The following is a 17,942-nucleotide window of genomic DNA, read 5'->3' as shown; positions in this document are numbered from 1 at the left end:
TTCCTCTCATCCCCCGTTTGCATTCACGAACCATTCCGGATGTGGGGCAAGAACTGCCTTATCTGTTTCCCACAACGGTCGGGAAAGGAGAAAGGGCCTGGCCCACCAGCTCCACCGTTCCGCAGGTAAGGTTGTTGCCACCTGACGTGGAAAAGACCTTCCTACGGACCTCAGTGGACATTCTACTGGGCTGATGTTGGGGTGCCGGAGTCTGCAGGATTTGTATTCAAGCGGAACTCTTTGCGGGGAGCTAGGTTCTCTTAAATTTCTTAAAAAAAAAAAAAAAAGTCACCCTAGAAGGCATTACAGGGAACTCGGTTTAAGAGTGCGCACTGTCTGGGGTTCCAATCCTTAATCTAGCACCTACTGGCTGCGTATCCTTGGGTAATGTATTTAACCTCTCCTGGCCTCACTGTCTTCATCCATGAAATGGGACTAACAGTCCTACCTATGTGCTGGGTGGTTGGGAGGACTCCATGAAGATGGTACTCAGGTCTGGGCACGTAGTGTTTTCTCAGCAACTGATAGCTGCTATTTCTTTATTAGTGATATTATCACTCAGCATCACTTCTTCACCGATCATCCCGCCTCCCCAGAGAGCTGACCCTCCCGCAGATTTGCAGGTCATTCCCCTAAATGCATACTCGGCATATAATTGCCTTTCCCGCGCCTTCCCAAATAAAGGCCTGGTTTTCCAGTAAGGTTGGAAATGAATATGAGGGGCACACACCTCATGAATAATGTTTCGCTCTACGCTAGACCACGCTTGTGCCCCGTTCTCTGTCAACTTCTCCAAGCATCACCAACACACCGCACCAGAGAGAACACTCAGGCTTTGGGTCACCCCGGTCATTGTAGGGCCCACGCTCTTTGTCCTCTCTCAATCCTAGGTCAGGAGGGATGGCTCACCGATGGCCACGGTAGGGAACATCATCGGTTTAGTAGGGTCAGCTACCCGGATATTAGTATCTTTACAGGAGGGTGGCGACTGGGAGTTAGTGGATGAATGCGGAGTTTCAGTTCTGCAAGAAGAAAACCAATCCTGGCGGGGGGGGGGGGGGGGGTTGCACAACAATGAGTAACTGGACGCCACTGAACTGTTCCCTTTCAAATGGCCCAAACGGTCGCTTTGATGTTACGCGGACTTTGCCACAATTTTTAAAGACACACAGTGTTTAAAAACAGGATAACTGAAGGTGGAGTGAAGGAGGACGCATCCTCTTCTCATTAGTTGAGTTATTCTCCTGCCCCCACGCGTTAGGTGTATTTTGCCACAATTTTTAAAAAAGAGAGCCGAGTGACTACCTATACCGTACTTCCAAGGGGTGAAAACAGAACAAGTGTGACGACCACCGTGGCGGTGGTTTACATGATGCCAAGTCCCGGGAAGGACTGTGAGCCAGGATGTTCGCAGGCCGTCCGCGAGGCGGGTCCTCCACCGTCCACCGCTAAGTGCACACTGTCTACTCGGCCCACTCCGGCGGGACTCCTGTGGCCACCATGGCACACAGGTGGCATTTGTTAAGGTCGCCGATGCCCTCCGTGCCAACAAACCTGCCGTCGCTCCTCGGTCCCCCATCTTTCTCCACCTCAGACACGGTCACACGGCTCACCACTGCTTCCTTCTTGCCATCTCTCCATCCTTCGCCTGAACGCGCAGCCTCTTGGCTTCAGGGTCACCACGCGTGCTCCGTCTCCTCCTTCACCGGCCACTGGAGGTCACATTCTTAGCCTTGTCCAGGTGTCTCTTCATTTCTCTGACCTCGAAATATCGGAAACCCAAAACTTGCTTCTGAGGTCTCCCCTCTATCACACGTGCTCCTTAGGCGAGCTGATCCGGCCACGGCTTTGAGTCCGTCTGTATGCTGGCAACTCCCAGATCTAAATTTGTGACCCTTACCTTTCCCTAGGCTTGATGTCTCCACTTGGATGTCTAATAAATGTCTCCAGGGTTATGTGACCACAACGCAACCCCCGATACCCCGCGCTACCTCAATTCATCTCTCTCCCATGGCTTCTCCACCTCTCACAGCACCACACCTGCCAGTTCTAGAGCCAAATCTGACTCACACGTGACTCCTCCTTCCCCTACTTCCATGGCTAATTCAGCTGGAGTCCTGGTGACTCTGTCTCCAAAACTAATACCAAGTCTGTCCACTGCTCTCCATCTGCATAGTCACCACTAGACCAGGCCCCCATCATCTCTTGCCTGGGCGACTCTCACCTCTTCCTACAGTCTCCAGGCACTCACCTTGCCCACAGTGCACCCTCCACTGGTTTTTAAATAGGTAAACAAAGTCAGGCCCCTCCTCTGCTTCTACACTAATGTTACCACCTCACATCCATAAACCATAAACCCAAAGCCTTCCGTGACCTGGCTCCCTATGCCTCTCTGGTCGTGGTTGTCATCGCTTCTGCTTTGCCCACTGGTCTGCCGTGTAGCTGTCATCTCCAGGGCCTGGAGTGCTCTGTCTGCATCCTCGCAGGGCTGGCTCCTTCCTCTCCTGCAGATCTCAGCTTGCCTTGTCCATCCAACCCAACACTGCACCATGCCCCCGCTGCCTGCGCTCGTTGACCAACGCATGACTGGATTTTAACTCTCTGCCTAGCACTTCTCAATATCAGATACTTTCTCTTTGTTTCTTGTATATTACTGGACTAATTTATGTGGCTTTTACCCACTAGAAAGTGAGAGGATAGCCACGAAATTAGAGACTTGCAGTCTTGTTCACTGCCACTTTCTCAATACCTAAAGCAGTGTGCTTAATAAGCATTTTTAAAATTCAATATGAATATGTGATCTACTCAGGAAAGGGTTTAAAAAGAAGAAAACTAAGGCATCTAAATGTTATTGACAGTGCCTTTCTCCCTGGCCCAGTAGTTGGGACCCTAGGTGATGCTCATGTGTGGAGGCTGTCGATGGAGGCGTGAGATGTTCCCTGCTTGAGTTCTTGGCTTCAAACTGAGGCATTGGGTGAGAAGACCCCCTGACTCCAGAGAGGGGGAGAACTCATTGCAAGCCTCACTCTTTATTATCTGCCTACTTTATCTCAGAATATAGTTCAGCGATCTAGGCTTTCCTGAGTGACCGCTGGCTCCAAGGAGGGGTCCTCTCCTCTACTGATGGAAGGTTGCAGGTGCAGGTTCAGAGACCTGTCGGCTTCTTTGGGAACACGAAGGTCTGTGTGCACACAAATCTTTTAATGAACGTAAGGTATGCTCTTAATGACAACCTTTGGTAATAGGAAGGCAAAAACGGAGAGAGAGAGAGAGAAGTTCAACTGCTTGGGTGCCAGGAAGGTTTCAGGAAATGGGATACCAGATGGCCAGACTTAACCACAAATCAAAAACAAGGACAAAGATAGTAGAAGATGACATTAGATTTCCACCCTAAACAGACCAAAAAAAAAAAAAAAAAAAACCAACGTAGTGGCAATCTGACACCTCCAGAACACAAATAGAAATAGATACTCAGAATTCAAAGCTTTCAATCCAATTTAAGTGGGAGGGTGTGGGGACAGATGGGGGAGACGGAGGCAGAGAAGACGATGTCCGAGGAGGCACCCACCCACACGAAGAGGGCAGAGTGAGTCTGTGACAGGACGTGCTAGAGGGGGACACAGACACCCCCCACCCCGTACAGCAGGGGATGAGCTGCTGCCGGGAATAGGGGGGAGCCACTAAGTTCTGAGGTCGCATGCTGCCCAGGTGTCTGGCACCCAGACACGTTTGTTCAATAGGTTATATGAGGAAATGGCTGGGCTGAGCGAGTGGGAGAGCAAATAAAGACGCAGATCCGAGGGATGGCCGTGGAACGCACGAATGGGGTTTCAGGCACGGGGCCTTCAGAGCTCCAGAGGGCTCCACGGGTCTTGGCCGAAGAAGGATCCCAGAGCCTGGCAGCGTTCAAGCACATCTGAGGACCAGACTGACCTTTGCCACTGTCTTTGGCTTCTCACGTCACAGGAGTCCTGACCAAACCAGATCTAGTGGACAGGGGCACCGAAAAGACCGTGGTGAACGTGGCGCAGAACCTCACGTACCGTCTCCAGAAGGGCTACATGATAGTGAGGTGCCGGGGCCAGGAGGAGATCACAAACCAGCTGAGTCTGGCCGAGGCAACCGAGAAGGAAATGATGTTCTTCCGAACACATCCGTATTTCAGGTGAGCTTCTTTAGGACAATCCCAGGACGGCCGTCCCGAACCGGCCAAGTGGCTGCCAAGTTACAGAGAAGCGTATGCAATTTCTGTGTCCACCTCGACTCCGGGGCGGGGACCAAGAATTTGTGTCTCTGTCAGGTCCCTAGTCGAGCCCAGTGTTCCTGGGGCAGGGACCACACTCGGAGCAGCCCCCTCCCCCCAAAGTCCCTGGGAAAGCAAAGTCCTGGACGAGAAAGTGCATCGACGTGCTTTTATGCTCGTGCTTCGAATGTAAATCCTTGAGTTCCCACGTGTCGGGACTCAGCCCTCGCGTGACAAGCCCTGCGAGCAGCGCTCCTGTGGCATCCTCGCTGACTCGTGTACGTAAACACCCTGCAGCCAGACCTCCTGGTGTATGGGCGGCCCTGGGCAAGCTCCTGAACCTCCTGCGCCCTTAAAATCGGTTGTTCACGGATTCGGGACATGACTCTTTGTAAAGCCCTTAGCACAGTGCCCGCTGCTTACTAAGCACCATGTGCATTTTTTAAAATTTGATTTTAAAATGTTCTTGTGGCAAGAACGCTTAACCTCTCAACATATTTTTTAAGTGCACAGTTGCATCTCGTTGGCTACGGGCACCATGTTGGCCAGCAACCTCTAGAACTTATTCATCCTGCACAACTGAAATATTGCCCCTGGGGATGAGCATGTCCCTATTTCCCCTCCCCCAACCCCTGGCCACCACCATCCCACTCTCTGGTTCTAGGAGTTTGGCTAGTGTAGACAGATCACGTAAGCGCCGTCAGACAGTATTTGCCTTTCTGTGACTGGCGTATTTTACTCCACGTAATATTTTCAAGATTCTTGCCTGTTGTCAGGCAAGACAACAGATGTCAGAATGTCCTTCTTGTGTGTATTTTCTTTATCCTTTCATCCACCCGTGGACACTTAGGTGGTTTCCACATCTTGTGAATGGTGCTGTAACACACGTCGGGGTGCTAATATCTCTTTGAGATCTTGATTTCAGATATTTTGGATAAATACCCAGAAGTGGGATTGCTAGATCATATGGAAGTTCCATATTTCAATTTTTTGAGAAGTGTCTACACTGCTTTCCACAGTGGCTCCACCATTTTTGCCTTCCCGTCAGCAGTGAACAAGGGTTCAAATTTTTCCACGTCCTTGCTGACACTTGTGGGGGTTTTTTTGATAACATTCATCCTAAGAGATGTGAAGTGGTGCTTTTGATTTGCATTCTCCAGATGACGAGTGGTGTTGGGCATTTTTTCGTGTCCCTGTTGACCTTCTGGGTGTCTTTGAAGAAACCTCTGTTCAAGTATTGAGTCATTTTTAATTGGGTTTTTAGGGTTTTATTGTTGTTGTCATTGTTGAATTGTGGGAGTTCTTTGTATATTTTGGAACCTGGCACCTTATCAATTATACAGTTCACATGTACCTTCTCCCATTTTGGAGGTTGCTTTTCCCTTTGTTGGATGTCTCCATTGATCTGGAGAAGCTTTTTAGTTGATGTAACCCACTTCTCTGTTTTTGCTTTCGTTGCTTGTATTTTTGGTGCCATATCCATGAAATCATTTCCAAGATCAGTATCATGAAGATTTTCCCCTGATGTTTTCTTCTAAGAGTTTTTTTTCCCCAAGACTTTATTTGAGAGAGAGAGAGAGAGCATGAGAAGGGGGGAGAGGCAGAGAGAGAGGGATAAGCAGACTCCCCACTGAGTGTGGAGCCCAATGTGGGGCTCAATACCACAATCCCGAGATCATGATCTGAGCTGAAGTTAGGAGTCAGACACTCAACTGACTGGGCCAGCAAGGCACCGATCTTCTGAAAGTTTTACAATCTCAGTCTTAAATTCAAGTCTTTTTTTTTTTTTTTTTTTTTTAGAGCACATGTGTAAGTGCAAGCAGGGGAGGGGCAGAGGGAGAGGGAGAGAGAATCTTAAGCAGGCTCCATGCTCAGCACAGGGCTCAGTCCCACAACCCTGAGATCATGGCTTGAGCTGAAATCAAGAAAGAGCCTGACGACGCTCAACTGACTGAGCCACCCAGGCACCTCCTACATTCAAGCCTTCAGTCACACTTTTGTGTAATAGTGTAACATATGGATCCAGTTACATTCTTTTGCACGTGGCTGTCCGGTTATCCCATCATCATACAGCAAAGAGAGAGGTTTTCCCACCATCAAAGACCAGTTAACTGCATGTGCGAGGGTTTATTTCTGGGCTCACCGTCCTCTTCCATTGTTGGCCTGTATGTCTGTATGCGAGCACCATATGGTTTTAATTACGGTAGCTTTGTAATATATATATTTGAAGTATAATGGCTCCAGCTTTTTTCTTCTTCATCAAGATTGATTTGGCTATTCAGAAATAATTACTTGTTACAAGAAAGAAAATACTAGTTTGGGCAAGTCACTTTCCTCTATGAAGTGAAGTTTGTTTTGTTTTCCTGTAGGTAAAAAGACGACTGACCCTGTGAGTTTATCGAGATGATAAAAAAGAAAAGAAATGTAACTGTCTAGCACCATGCTTGCTTAGGTTTGGGCTAAGCCATCATTAGCACTTGTATTTCTTTCTTTCTTTTTTTTTTTTTTTTTAGCACTTGTATTTCTAATGCACTACGTGGCTTTTCTGATGGCATGTGTCACTGCAGGGAGCTGATAAAGCCCAGAATAGGAAAAATGAGCATATAGGTTGTGAACCTTAGAAATAAAACAGTGAATTCTTTTTTCAGCAAAAGCGAATTTATTTGGGAGTAACAGAGAGTTGCAATTGGGGGGGGAACAAACTCTGGCAAAACCATAGGCAAGTCCAACAGACAAAGGAGAGGAATGTTATTTTATGGAGAAGATGGAGGAAATCGGGCTGTTTTGAACTCGGTCCACGGGAGAAACGCAAGTGTTTATAGTGCTGATGGCTTTTCCTTGGCTGAATTGCAAGGGCAGTCGATTGCTTGCAGGAGAGGAAGTGCACCACACCCTTTCCTGCTGGGGTCTGCAGTTGATGCTTGTCCCCTGTTGAGTCTTCTGCTGGGTCCGGCAGGGACACTTCTTGGACAGTCGTGTGGCATCGTCCCGCTCTGGCCTCCCGACTCTGTGTCAGCGAGGTCTCCCTGACAGTATCAAGACCAGCATCTTTCCTGAACGCCTGTGTCTCCTGTCTTGTCTCAGAGCTCTCCTGGAGGAAGGAAAGGCCACGGTGCCCTGTCTGGCGGAAAGACTTACCAAGGAGCTCATCTTGCACATCAACGTGAGTCAGCGGGTTGGATCGTGAGTCGTAAAAATGACAGCCTAGCCAAGTCCCTCCATCATGAGATGGCTGAGACACCCACTGAGCTGCCCACACACGCCACCAGACCAGCACGTTCTGAAAACCAAATCACTCATGGGCAGAGGTTCCCAGTAGAGCTTCCAAAACCTGGAAGCAACCGCTGCGTGATGTTGAAGCCAATTGCCGAATCAGTCCATTTGGAGAAGTAGCAAGGGAAGGAGGGAAACTGTAAGCCGGTTTAGAAGGGTTAGAGGAATGAACACCGACTTAGCAAAGGCATCCTTTTGCAATATATTGGTTAACACTTTGTTGACCTTGAAAATGAAAGAGCCAGTTATTTTACCAGCAGGTCAAACAAAAGCAAGGAATTCTTCTGAGCCAGGAAACACATACTCCCAACAATGTTTGGTTGGAAGGGACCAGTGGTTCTCAAACTGCACACAAGAGTCACCTGGAAAGCTTATTTAAATTCAGATTTCTGGGCCCCCATCCAAGTTTCTGGACCAGTGAATCTAGGGGGTGGGGGTGGGGGCAATGATTTTGCATTTCTGACTTCCCAGGTGATCCAGGGAACATACTCTGAGGAGCCCCAATTCCAGTGGAACCCTCTTAGTTTGCAGAAGAGGGCTTCAAAAGACATGCCCCTGTCCAAAAGACACAGCCTCATCTAATTGATAGAAACTTTGCTTTTACGAAGACACTGCATTTTGCTTTTTGTTTTACATATTTTTTTAATTGGTGTTCAATTTGCCAACATATAGCATAACCCCCAGTGCTCATCCCGTCAAGTGCCCCCCTCAGTGCCCGTCACCCAGTCCCCCCCACCCCCTGCTCACCTCCCTTTCCACCACCCCTAGTTCGTTTCCCAGAGTTAGGAGTCTCTCATGTTCTGTCTCCCTTCCTGATATTTCCCACTCATTTTCTCTCCTCCCCCCCCCCATTCCCTTTCACTATTTTTTATATTCCCCAAATGAATGAGATCACATAATGTTTGTCCTTCACCGATTGACTTACTTCACTCAGCATAATACCCTCCAGTTCCATCCACGTTGAAGCAAATGGTGGGTATTTGTCATTTCTAATGGCTGAGGAATATTCCATTGTATACATAGACCACATCTTCTTTATCCATCATCTTTCGATGGACACCGAGGCTCCTTCCACAGTTTGGCTATTGTGGCCATTGCTGCTATAAACGTTGGGGTGCAGGTGTCCCAGCATTTCACTGCATCTGAATCTTTGGGGTAAACCCCAGCAGTGCAATTGCTGGGTCGTAGGGCAGGTCTATTTTTAACTCTTTGAGGAACCTCCACACAGTTTTCCAGAGTGGCTGCCCCAGTTCACATTCCCACCAACAGTGCAGGAGGGTTCCCCTTTCTCCACATCCTCTCCAACATTTGTGGTTTCCTGCCTTGTTAATTTTCCCCATTCTCACTGGTGTGAGGTGGGATCTCATTGTGGTTTTGATTTGTATTTCCCTGATGGCAAGTGATGCGGAGCATTTTCTCATGTGCCTGTTGGCCATGTCTATGCCTTCCTCTGTGAGATTTCAAGACACTGCATTTTGATAACTATTTTTGGCAATATATTTATCAGCATTTAAATATTTTACAGTAAAACTTTAATTTTACATCTGTAATATTTTTAAAGTGAACTTTTAAAATCCATAACTAGACCATTACAATAATGATCATTTGAAATATCAGGGAAACATTTAACATGTTAAAGGTTAAATGTTAAATCTGAAACTGTAGGTTCAAACTGCCTGAAAACAAACAGACAAAAGCACCCGTGAGACCTTATTACCTCCTGGTGTCATCCATCTTCATCAGCATTTTACCCGGCCTTGGAATGCTAATCCACAAACTGCCCCTAAACCCCAAGGCACTTGATGGGATGAGCACTGGGTGTTATACTATATGTTGGCAAATTGAGTTTAAATTTTTAAAAATGTAAAAAACTAAAGTTTCTTGCAGGCTTTAAGAAAAACAAAACAAAATAAAAAACCCCAAGGCACTCCTCCTCCTGCCCAGCTGGCTGCAGTGACCTCATTCACCGAAGTGGAAGCTGGGGTCGCTGGTCACCAAGGCCTGTGTCACCTGCATGGGCTGTGGGCAGGGTGTGCATCGGAGCGAACGCCACCACTCACTCCGTCGGTGACAGCATCAGGCACTAAACCTCTCCAAGCCTCAGGCTCCTCTCTTGTAAAACAAAGAGGCACTAAAGCCACGTGCTCCGTCCTGCAGTGCGGGGCTTAGCTGAGATGTGGAGGGTGCAGGATACTGCTTGGCCCAAGGACCTCTCTGCCCTTCCTCCTCCTCCTCTTCCTTAGCATTGGCATCATTGATTTGTTAGGACTGATGATGTTTTGGAATTAGGTGAGGTTGGATGAGGTGAGGCCTGGAGCCGACAACCAAGAAAGAATTCTGGACGCATCTTTGGTGCAGAATGGGGGTTTTATGGAAGCCCGTGGGCCAGAAGAGCGGCTGCCTCAGGCAGGCCTGTGAGGGGAGGCTGGTTACACACCTGGGAGTCGGGAGGGGTTTCAGGATGGCGTCCTCGAACGAAGCTTGGAAGCAAGATTTCCAGGACCCTGAGGGGCAGCTATTGTTGGGCAAAGGTCACTTATTACCCTCTAATAAATCCGAGGCATGAGACCCTTCAGATGTGTATCGGTGGGCCGTGTGCTTGGGGATGATCGTCAACACGTATCTTCGGGGTTTAGAGATAAAGGACATTTCTAAAGGAATTTTTTTTTAATTTTTTAAAAATTTTTATTTATTTATGATAGTCACAGAGAGAGAAAGAGAGAGAGGCAGAGACACAGGCAGAGGGAGAAGCAGGCTCCATGCACCGTGAGCCCGACGTGGGATTCGATCCCGGGTCTCCAGGATCGCGCCCTGGGCCAAAGGCAGGCGCCAAACCGCTGCGCCACCCAGGGATCCCTCTAAAGGAATTTTTACATGTTAAAGTAGATCTACAGGCTCCTGGCAGTCGGGCTGAGGTTGCCTTCTGCCCTTAGCGAGGTATGAACATCCAGGCAGCTGAGTCCGTAGAGTAAGGTCCCTCTGCCTGTTTCAAGGACTTGTCGATGTGCCTTGTCCTCAGCTAGTCCTCTGTCCCCCATCAAGGACAATAGCCAGCCTGGCACCACATCCATGACATATCCTCTACCATAGCATCGTGTATCAGTTTATTTTTTTTAAGATTTTATTTATTTATTCATGAGAGACACAGAGAGAGGCAGAGACACAGGCAGAGGGAGAAGCAGGCTCCCTGTGGGGAGCCCAATGTGCGACTGGATCCCAGGACCCCGGGGTCACGCCCTGAGCTGAAGGCAGACACTCAACCGCTGAGCCACTGAGGTGCCCCTGTTTATCAGTTTTTTTATTTTATTTTATTTTTTAATGTTTATCAGTTTATACTCAAATTATCACCAAAAGAACATTTTACCAAGGAAAGCTTGCATTATATTCAAGTGTACTTGTTCCCCAAAAACTTTTTAAACTTTTTTTTTAAGATTTTATTTATTTATTCATGAGAGACACAGAGACACAGGCAGAGGGAGAAGCAGGCTCCATGCAGGAAGTCCAACGTGGGACTCGATCCCAGGACCCCAGGATCATGCCCTGAGCCAAAGGCTCAACCACTGAGCCACCCAGGCATCCCCCCAAAATTTTTTTTAAGATTTTATTCATTTATTGTAGAGAGAGGGCACCAGGTGGGGAGGGGACAGAGAACCCCAGGCAGACGCTCCACTGAGCACAGAGCCCTGAGATCACGACCTGAGCCCAAACCAAGAGTCAGAGGCAAGACCGACTGCACCACCCAGGCGCCCCTGCTTGGTCTCTAAATACAGGGCACCCCGCCAACCCAAAACCTGCCCCGCCCCGAGTCCTCCCCACTCCAGTGGCCAACAGAGGCCGACACTGGATGGCTCAAGCCAAAGTGCACACCCGTTGCGTGCAAAGCCATCCTCGGGCTCTTTAACAGGAGCCCGTCTCAACAAGCTTCACACGATAATAGAAACTCGGGATCCCCGTGAATCCTTCCCCATGGGATGCTACCCATGTCCCTAAGAAACCTGTGGGCCATTTGATCAAGCTGCAGAGTTTCAGTGTTTGCTCTCATTATTTCAGAAATCACTCCCGCTGTTAGAAAAGCAAATAAGGGAGAGCCACCAGAGGGCGACAGACGAGCTGCACCAGTGTGGAGACAGCATCCCCAGCAATGAAGCCGATAAAATGTTCTTTTTGATCGAGGTGAGGATGTCCGGGGACCCCTCGTGATCCCCTTGGTGGCCCCGCACCTCTGGAGATGGCCCTCTGTGGGTCCCTGCCTGTGGCGCGCCGGGAGCCCTCTTTTGCAGGGAGCTGCCCTCCACTTGTCCTGCCTGGATGATGGGGTGGCTGGGTGGCTGGGTGGCTGACCGGACATTCTTGTAGCACACCGCCCCCCCCCAACTCCACAGGCTGCTGCCCCAGGCAGGTCCCAGCTCTTTAATGCGATTCCAGCACAGGTTGATGACTTTATCTCATTTTCAGAAAATCAAGTTGTTTAATCAGGACATTGAAAAGCTAATAGAGGGAGAAGAAGTCGTAAAGGAGAATGAGACTCGCTTATACAACAAAATCCGGGAGGAGTTTGAACACTGGGTGCTCGTGCTCGCGGCCAATACCCAAAAAGGTACGTCCTGGGACAAGGCTCCCCCACAAATGTCTCCCCGAAACACGGTGTCACGTTTACCAAGACCAGAGGCCACTTCTGGCACATAGGAGGTGTGCAAACAGCTGAGTGTGCCCACCCACGCGGGACACCGTGGGCCCCTCAGCAACCGAGAACTGCTTCCCAGCCTTGCCCTCATCAAAAGACAAGTCCACCACCTGCAACCCCCTTCTTGCCTCCTTGTTTTGAGGCTAGACAGTTCCACTCACGCCATCTGCCTTCCTCTGTCTGTCTTCACCCCTGATGCAAGACCGAAGAGCTCTGTGGTTTGAGAAGATCTCCTTGCCTTGCCTAGTGAAGTTGCATCTGCTACAGCCTGGATGCCTGGAGGGTGTGTGTGTGTGTGTGTGTGTGTGTGTGTGTGTGTGTGTGTGTTGTATCCTTGCTTAGGCACCTGATAAAGACACTGTTCACATCCATGAACTCAGGCTCCAACTGTAGCCTGGACGTGTCCTTGGGAGCTCTGCAGGAGCCATCGTAATATTTAAATTTCTCTTTTCATTGAACTCATCCGGTGCTTCCCACCAGTTACAAACTCGAAACTCATCTCTCAGTGTGATGACCCTCAACTGCAACCCGTTTTCATAGGATAACAATTTTGTTTCTTAAACTAGCATTATCAGACCTTACCTTTTTTTTTCATTATGAAAAAAACAAAACAAAACTCCACCTAGAAATATTGCCTTAGGGTTTAGTGGGTAAGCAAGACTCAAATTTAAAAAAAAAAAAAAGTTTCTGTTTTTGAAATGTCTGTGGAGTTATTGGAATTCACTTTGGTAAAAAAAAAAAAAAAAAGGAATTCACCTTGGTGGTTTGTTTTACGTTGCAGTTAAAAATATCGTTTCTGAAGAAGTCTCAGTATACGAAAAGCAGTATCGCGGCAAAGAACTTCTTGGATTTGTCAACTACAAGACATTTGAGACCATAGTGCACCAATACATCGAACAGCTGGTGGAGCCCGCGCTCACCATGCTCCAGAAGACTATCGGTGAGGAGCGCTCATGCGTGCCCTTCACGTGTCAGCCCAGTACCTTCTGTAGGGCTCAAGGCCTTGGAGGGAGGATCAGGATGCAATGATCAAACAGACCATGAAGATCTTCTTTGTCCATTTTGGGGGGAAGACAAGAGTGCACAGGAGCGTAGTCGAGTTATTCCTCGCCCTCTAGGCAGCCATGTGAGGTATAGTCAGATGCTAGACCTGGAGAGAACACACACTCCAGGAAAGATCAGGAAATTGCCAGGACCTGGTCGGGGTGGGTGGTGGTGGATTTTGGGTCTCCCTGGGACAATGTACCGTCCCCTCCTCCTCTCTCGGTCTGTAGATCTGGGGAGCTCAGTGTTGGAATGGGGTCCACGTACCATGACTTACCCTCCCTGCGTCTCTAGCCCATTTTATTCCTGCCTGCAGCCTACTGATGCTTTGTTCTTCCTCTGGTCAGAAATCGTCTGGCAAGCTTTCACCGACACAGCCAAGAAACATTTTAGCGAATTTTCCAACCTCAGTCAAACAACCCAGGTAAGCACCCACGGTTTTCGCGCTCGTCCCCCATACTGCTGGCTGTTTTATCCGGGTCTGGCCTTTGAAAGAAGTGGGATACTGACCGCCGCCGTTAAGAAACGCGAGGCCGAGGTTGTGGCTGCAGGCTTCGCCCGCTCTCCCTGGGAGAGCCGAACAAAGCACACGGCTGAGCTGTGTTTCCGCAGGACCCGCTGCAGTACAGCAGGATGTAGGCTCGGGGTCGTGCTCTGAGCATCCGACTGTACCCGGGGACTGACCGGTTCTTTGCCTCTCTTTCTACTACAAAGGACAGAATTGTCCACTAGTCCTACTCCTAAATCTTTATAAGCTGGACTTAACAATATTGCCACAGCTGGGTGGGTTTCCACTTAAATAACTCAGATTCCCCTCTCAGTAATGGGAAGCCAGGGGCGTCCAGCTTCCCCCCTGAGCTCTAGATAAAGACCCTCTTCTGCCCAAGGTGAGTCTGAATCTCACTCCACAGCCCAGGTGAGCAGGAAAAAGAATTTCTCCCATTTTCCGATTATAGCTTGAATGTGTCCTTTTATACATCTTTGGCCAGTTGGCGAAAACTCAGTCTGACTTCTGACTTCTCTGCCTCTCCCAGGGGCTGCATCTGAGCCCTTGGGTGCCCCACCGAGGGATGGGTGACAGGCCTGGTCCTGGACCACCGTTTCTCCAGGCCAGCAGCCCACTCTTCCCGGGCCTCAGCAACTAGCTCCTGGGCGATCCCCACAATGCTCCTGACTGCAAGAAGGGTCTCTTCTCCACCACGTCATCCCTTCCTTTCCCAGAATGCCTCTGACTGTGGGGGTGACGCGGGAGTCACGGGGTTTCTGGAAAGCACAGATGTCAATCGAGTCGCAGGACGACTGAGGACACCAGCGCGGGGTGCCGGGGCCCCCTCAAAGTCACCATATAACATCGCAGGCCTTCGGTGACCTTAAATTATATTCAGTTCTGTCTCAACATGATAGTGCGTCCTCCGAGGTTTAAAACAACCAGAGGGAAGGTATCCCTGGGTGGCTCAGCGATTTAGCGCCTGCCTTCAGCCCAGGGCATGATCCTGGAGACCCGGGATCGAGTCCCACATCGGGCTCCCTGCATGGAGCCTGCTTCTCCCTCTGCCTGGGTCTCTGCCCCTCTCTCTGTGTCTCTCATGAATAAATAAATAAAATCTTAAAAAAAAAAAAAAAAACCAACCAGAGGGAGAAAAGAAGTAACACGTCTTCTCTTTCTTATCCAATCAGAACAAGATTGAAGACATAAAAACGAGGCAGGCAGAAACCGCAGAAAATCTGATCCGACTTCAGTTCAGAATGGAGCAGCTGGTTTACTGCCAAGACCAGATTTACAGCGTGGTTCTGAAGAAGGTCCGGGAGGAGGTTTTCAACCCAGTGGGAAAGCCTGCGCAGGATCTTCAGTTGAAATTTCCTTTCTCGAAAGATCTGCCTTCGGTGTCATCCAACTCTGAGATCGGGGTGCACCTGAATGCGTATTTCTTGGTAAGCGTGTAGGTCAGTGGCCTGGGCATTTGCCCCATGGACCGGGCGTCCCGATTGACAGCTGTCTCACTGGGCGAGGGAGGGAAGGGCTGCCACCGGCTATGAAGCCCCTTCTGCGTTGACAGGTGCTCACACATGGTCTCTTTTAGAGTTTTACAGGAACCTTGTCTGGGAACTTTTCATTCATTTGGGAATCTGGGGGTCACGTTTTGTATGTGGCAAAGCACGCACTCAACACGAATTCCAACCACAGAGATCTTTTTATTTTATCTTATGCACAAATTACGAAATTGCTATGAGCGGAACGCAGCCAGATACAAGAAGCACTGGCTTTGCTAGTTGTGACATAGCTTTCCTTGCTGTCCAGAAGGCACCCGGGGCCTCAGACTCGCCAGCTCCACGAAACAGGAACGAAACTTCCTTTCCCTGGATCCCGGGACCTGCTCGCCTCCAGGGTTTCCAAACCTCTGTCCACAGACAGAAATGTGGGCTGCATGGGAAGGAAGATAGCTTTTAGCCTGCAAAGGAGCCCAACTCCCGACCTTTCTTTCTTTTCTTTTAAGATTCATGTATTTGTTTCAGAGAGAGAAAGAGAGAGAAGCAGACTCCTCGCTGAGCGTGGAGCTCCATGTGGAGCTCGATCTCACCACCCTGAGGTCATGACCTGAGCCAAAATCAATAGTCAGACACTGACCCAACTGAGCCCCCCGGGCGCCCATCCTGAAGCCTTCTCTTAATCAGAATAGAACATAGTTACCCCAATGTGAGGTCCAGCTGCCAGGCAAACCGGACCTACTTATGCAGACAGGGAAGGAGGTGGGCACTAAAGTCGGTCCCGATCGGCTCCCAGAAGGGGCTAGGGGCTCGCAGGGCCTGGAGGTCTCCCTGGGGAGGTGGAGTGGAGGTGGAGGGGGGAGACGGGCAGGGCTCCCAGGAAGGCTGGGATGTTCAGAAGTGTGCTGTGCATTTGCTAGCCTGCCAGGTGGGTTCCTGAGGGCCCGAGAGGATACCCGGTGGTAGATCTACGGCTGCCCAGATAGAACCTTCCTGTGGTTTGACGCTGACCCCTGGAGTGGGGTGCACGGGACCACCAGGACCTATCGAAGCAATTACCCAGGCATCCAAGAATCCCAAGGCCTCCCTGCGGACACAGACCAAGACCCCACCAGCTAACCCTTCCCACCCTTTCTTCCAGGAAACCAGCAAACGTCTCGCCAACCAGATCCCATTCATAATTCAGTATTTTGTGCTCCAAGAGAACGGCAGTTGCTTGCAGAAAGCCATGATGCAGATTCTACAGGAGAGAGAGCAGTACTCCTGGCTGCTTCAGGAGCACAGCGGCACCTCTGCCAAGAGGACATTCCTCAAGGAGAAAATTTACCGGCTGGCTCAGGCACGGCGCACACTCTACATGTTCTTCAGTTAAAGGGGGCAGGTCCATGGAGGGGCAGCAATGCTTGGGGGGGGGAGTTCTTATGTGCCTTCCCTGTGAGGGGGACAAGAAGTGGCTTTTCATGTGGAACCAGGCTTTCCTGCTCTCGCCAGTGTCCATTTTCATTGTACTGTGCTCAGCACCAGAGTTTGTATCTGAAGTCCCCACTCACCTGGGGCTGTCACCTCCGACCTCCCCAAAGAGGTGGCTCTCCAGTCATTTAGCCTTCTCAAATACTGCTCTCGTTCTTTGTTAGATCGTAGGACCCCAGAGGGGTGGGGAGTCAGGATCCTACTGTTCTTTGGCATTTCCAGGATCTTGCATGGCACCTGGTACACAGGAGCCCCTTCATAAATGGTGTCTCGCTGAACAAATGAATGATGGAGACGGGCGCTATGGCTTAAATCCAGACTTTGGTGGTTTGAGGCAGCGTCACCTGCTTCCCACTGTTGACCGTCATCATGTTTCCAGCCCCCAGGAGAAATGAGCCTGAGTGATACCGGTTTTAATGTGTACCGTTCCCCTGGCTGCGGGGAGCTCCCATTGCTATGTTAAGTCTTGAAGAGACGTTTAATAAGGAAGAACATTTTTTTTTAATGGGCACCTGGCTGCAGTTGGTGAAGCATCTGTCTTTGGCTCAGGTCATGATCCTGGGGTCCTGGGATCGAGTCCTGCATCAAGCTCCCTGCTCAGTGGGGAGTCTGCTTCTCCTTCTGTCTGCTGCTCCCCCTACTTGTGCTCTCTCTCTCTCTCTCTCTCTCTCAAATAAATAAAATGCTTAAAAAAAAAAACAAATAAAATGATGAGCTTCACACCAGTGGCCATCTCGAGATTGGAGGATGTGCTTTGTCATGCTAAGCAGTACCTAGTTCAGAGGAATTTTAGGAGGGGTAAGTGGAACCATTTCTGCAAAACACCTGTAACAAAGCAGGTGTTCCAAAATGCCAGCAATTTTTCCCTCTCCATCAAACGCGTCTTTCTTCCGTACTTCCTAGGTCCACAGAGCAGCCCTCACCTCAAACGCCCTTGCAGCCAGCTCTAACACCTCGTCCTTTGATACTTGGGGAGGCAGGGGTCGTATGGTGTTAGACAAGTCCAACTTCATCCCTTTGCACATGCATGTCTGGCTTTCCCAGCACCTTTTGTTGAAGAGACTGTCCTTCCCCCATTGGCCTTGGCACCCCCGTCAAAGATCATTTGGCCATATATATGGGGGTTTATTTCTGGGCTCTCCATTCTAGCCCACTGCCCTGGGTCTGTCTTTAGGCCAGAACCACACCGTTTTGATAACGGTAGCTTTGTACTATGTTTCGGACTCAGGGCGTACGAGTCCT

The 17,942-nt window shown here is 49.6% G+C and overlaps 1 protein-coding gene across 1 annotated transcript in view; it reads left to right on the top strand.

Moving 5' to 3' along the window:
* Positions 1-17,425, top strand: part of MX2 (MX dynamin like GTPase 2) — a 34,240-nt gene extending 16,815 nt beyond the window's left edge. Inside the window, exons 8-15 of the mRNA XM_072740033.1 lie at positions 3,967-4,165; positions 7,328-7,406; positions 11,567-11,689; positions 11,972-12,113; positions 12,982-13,140; positions 13,592-13,668; positions 14,922-15,176; positions 16,372-17,425. Coding sequence (XP_072596134.1) covers positions 3,967-4,165; positions 7,328-7,406; positions 11,567-11,689; positions 11,972-12,113; positions 12,982-13,140; positions 13,592-13,668; positions 14,922-15,176; positions 16,372-16,602 — 1,265 coding nt within the window. The 3' untranslated portion in view covers positions 16,603-17,425. The remainder of the gene's footprint in view (positions 1-3,966; positions 4,166-7,327; positions 7,407-11,566; positions 11,690-11,971; positions 12,114-12,981; positions 13,141-13,591; positions 13,669-14,921; positions 15,177-16,371) is intronic.
* The last annotated feature ends 517 nt before the right edge of the window (positions 17,426-17,942 follow it).

The sequence above is a fragment of the Vulpes vulpes genome, chromosome 15, assembly GCF_048418805.1.
Source record: "Vulpes vulpes isolate BD-2025 chromosome 15, VulVul3, whole genome shotgun sequence".
NCBI classification, from domain to species: Eukaryota; Metazoa; Chordata; class Mammalia; order Carnivora; family Canidae; genus Vulpes; species Vulpes vulpes.
This window is presented reverse-complemented; position numbering and strand designations above follow the sequence as displayed.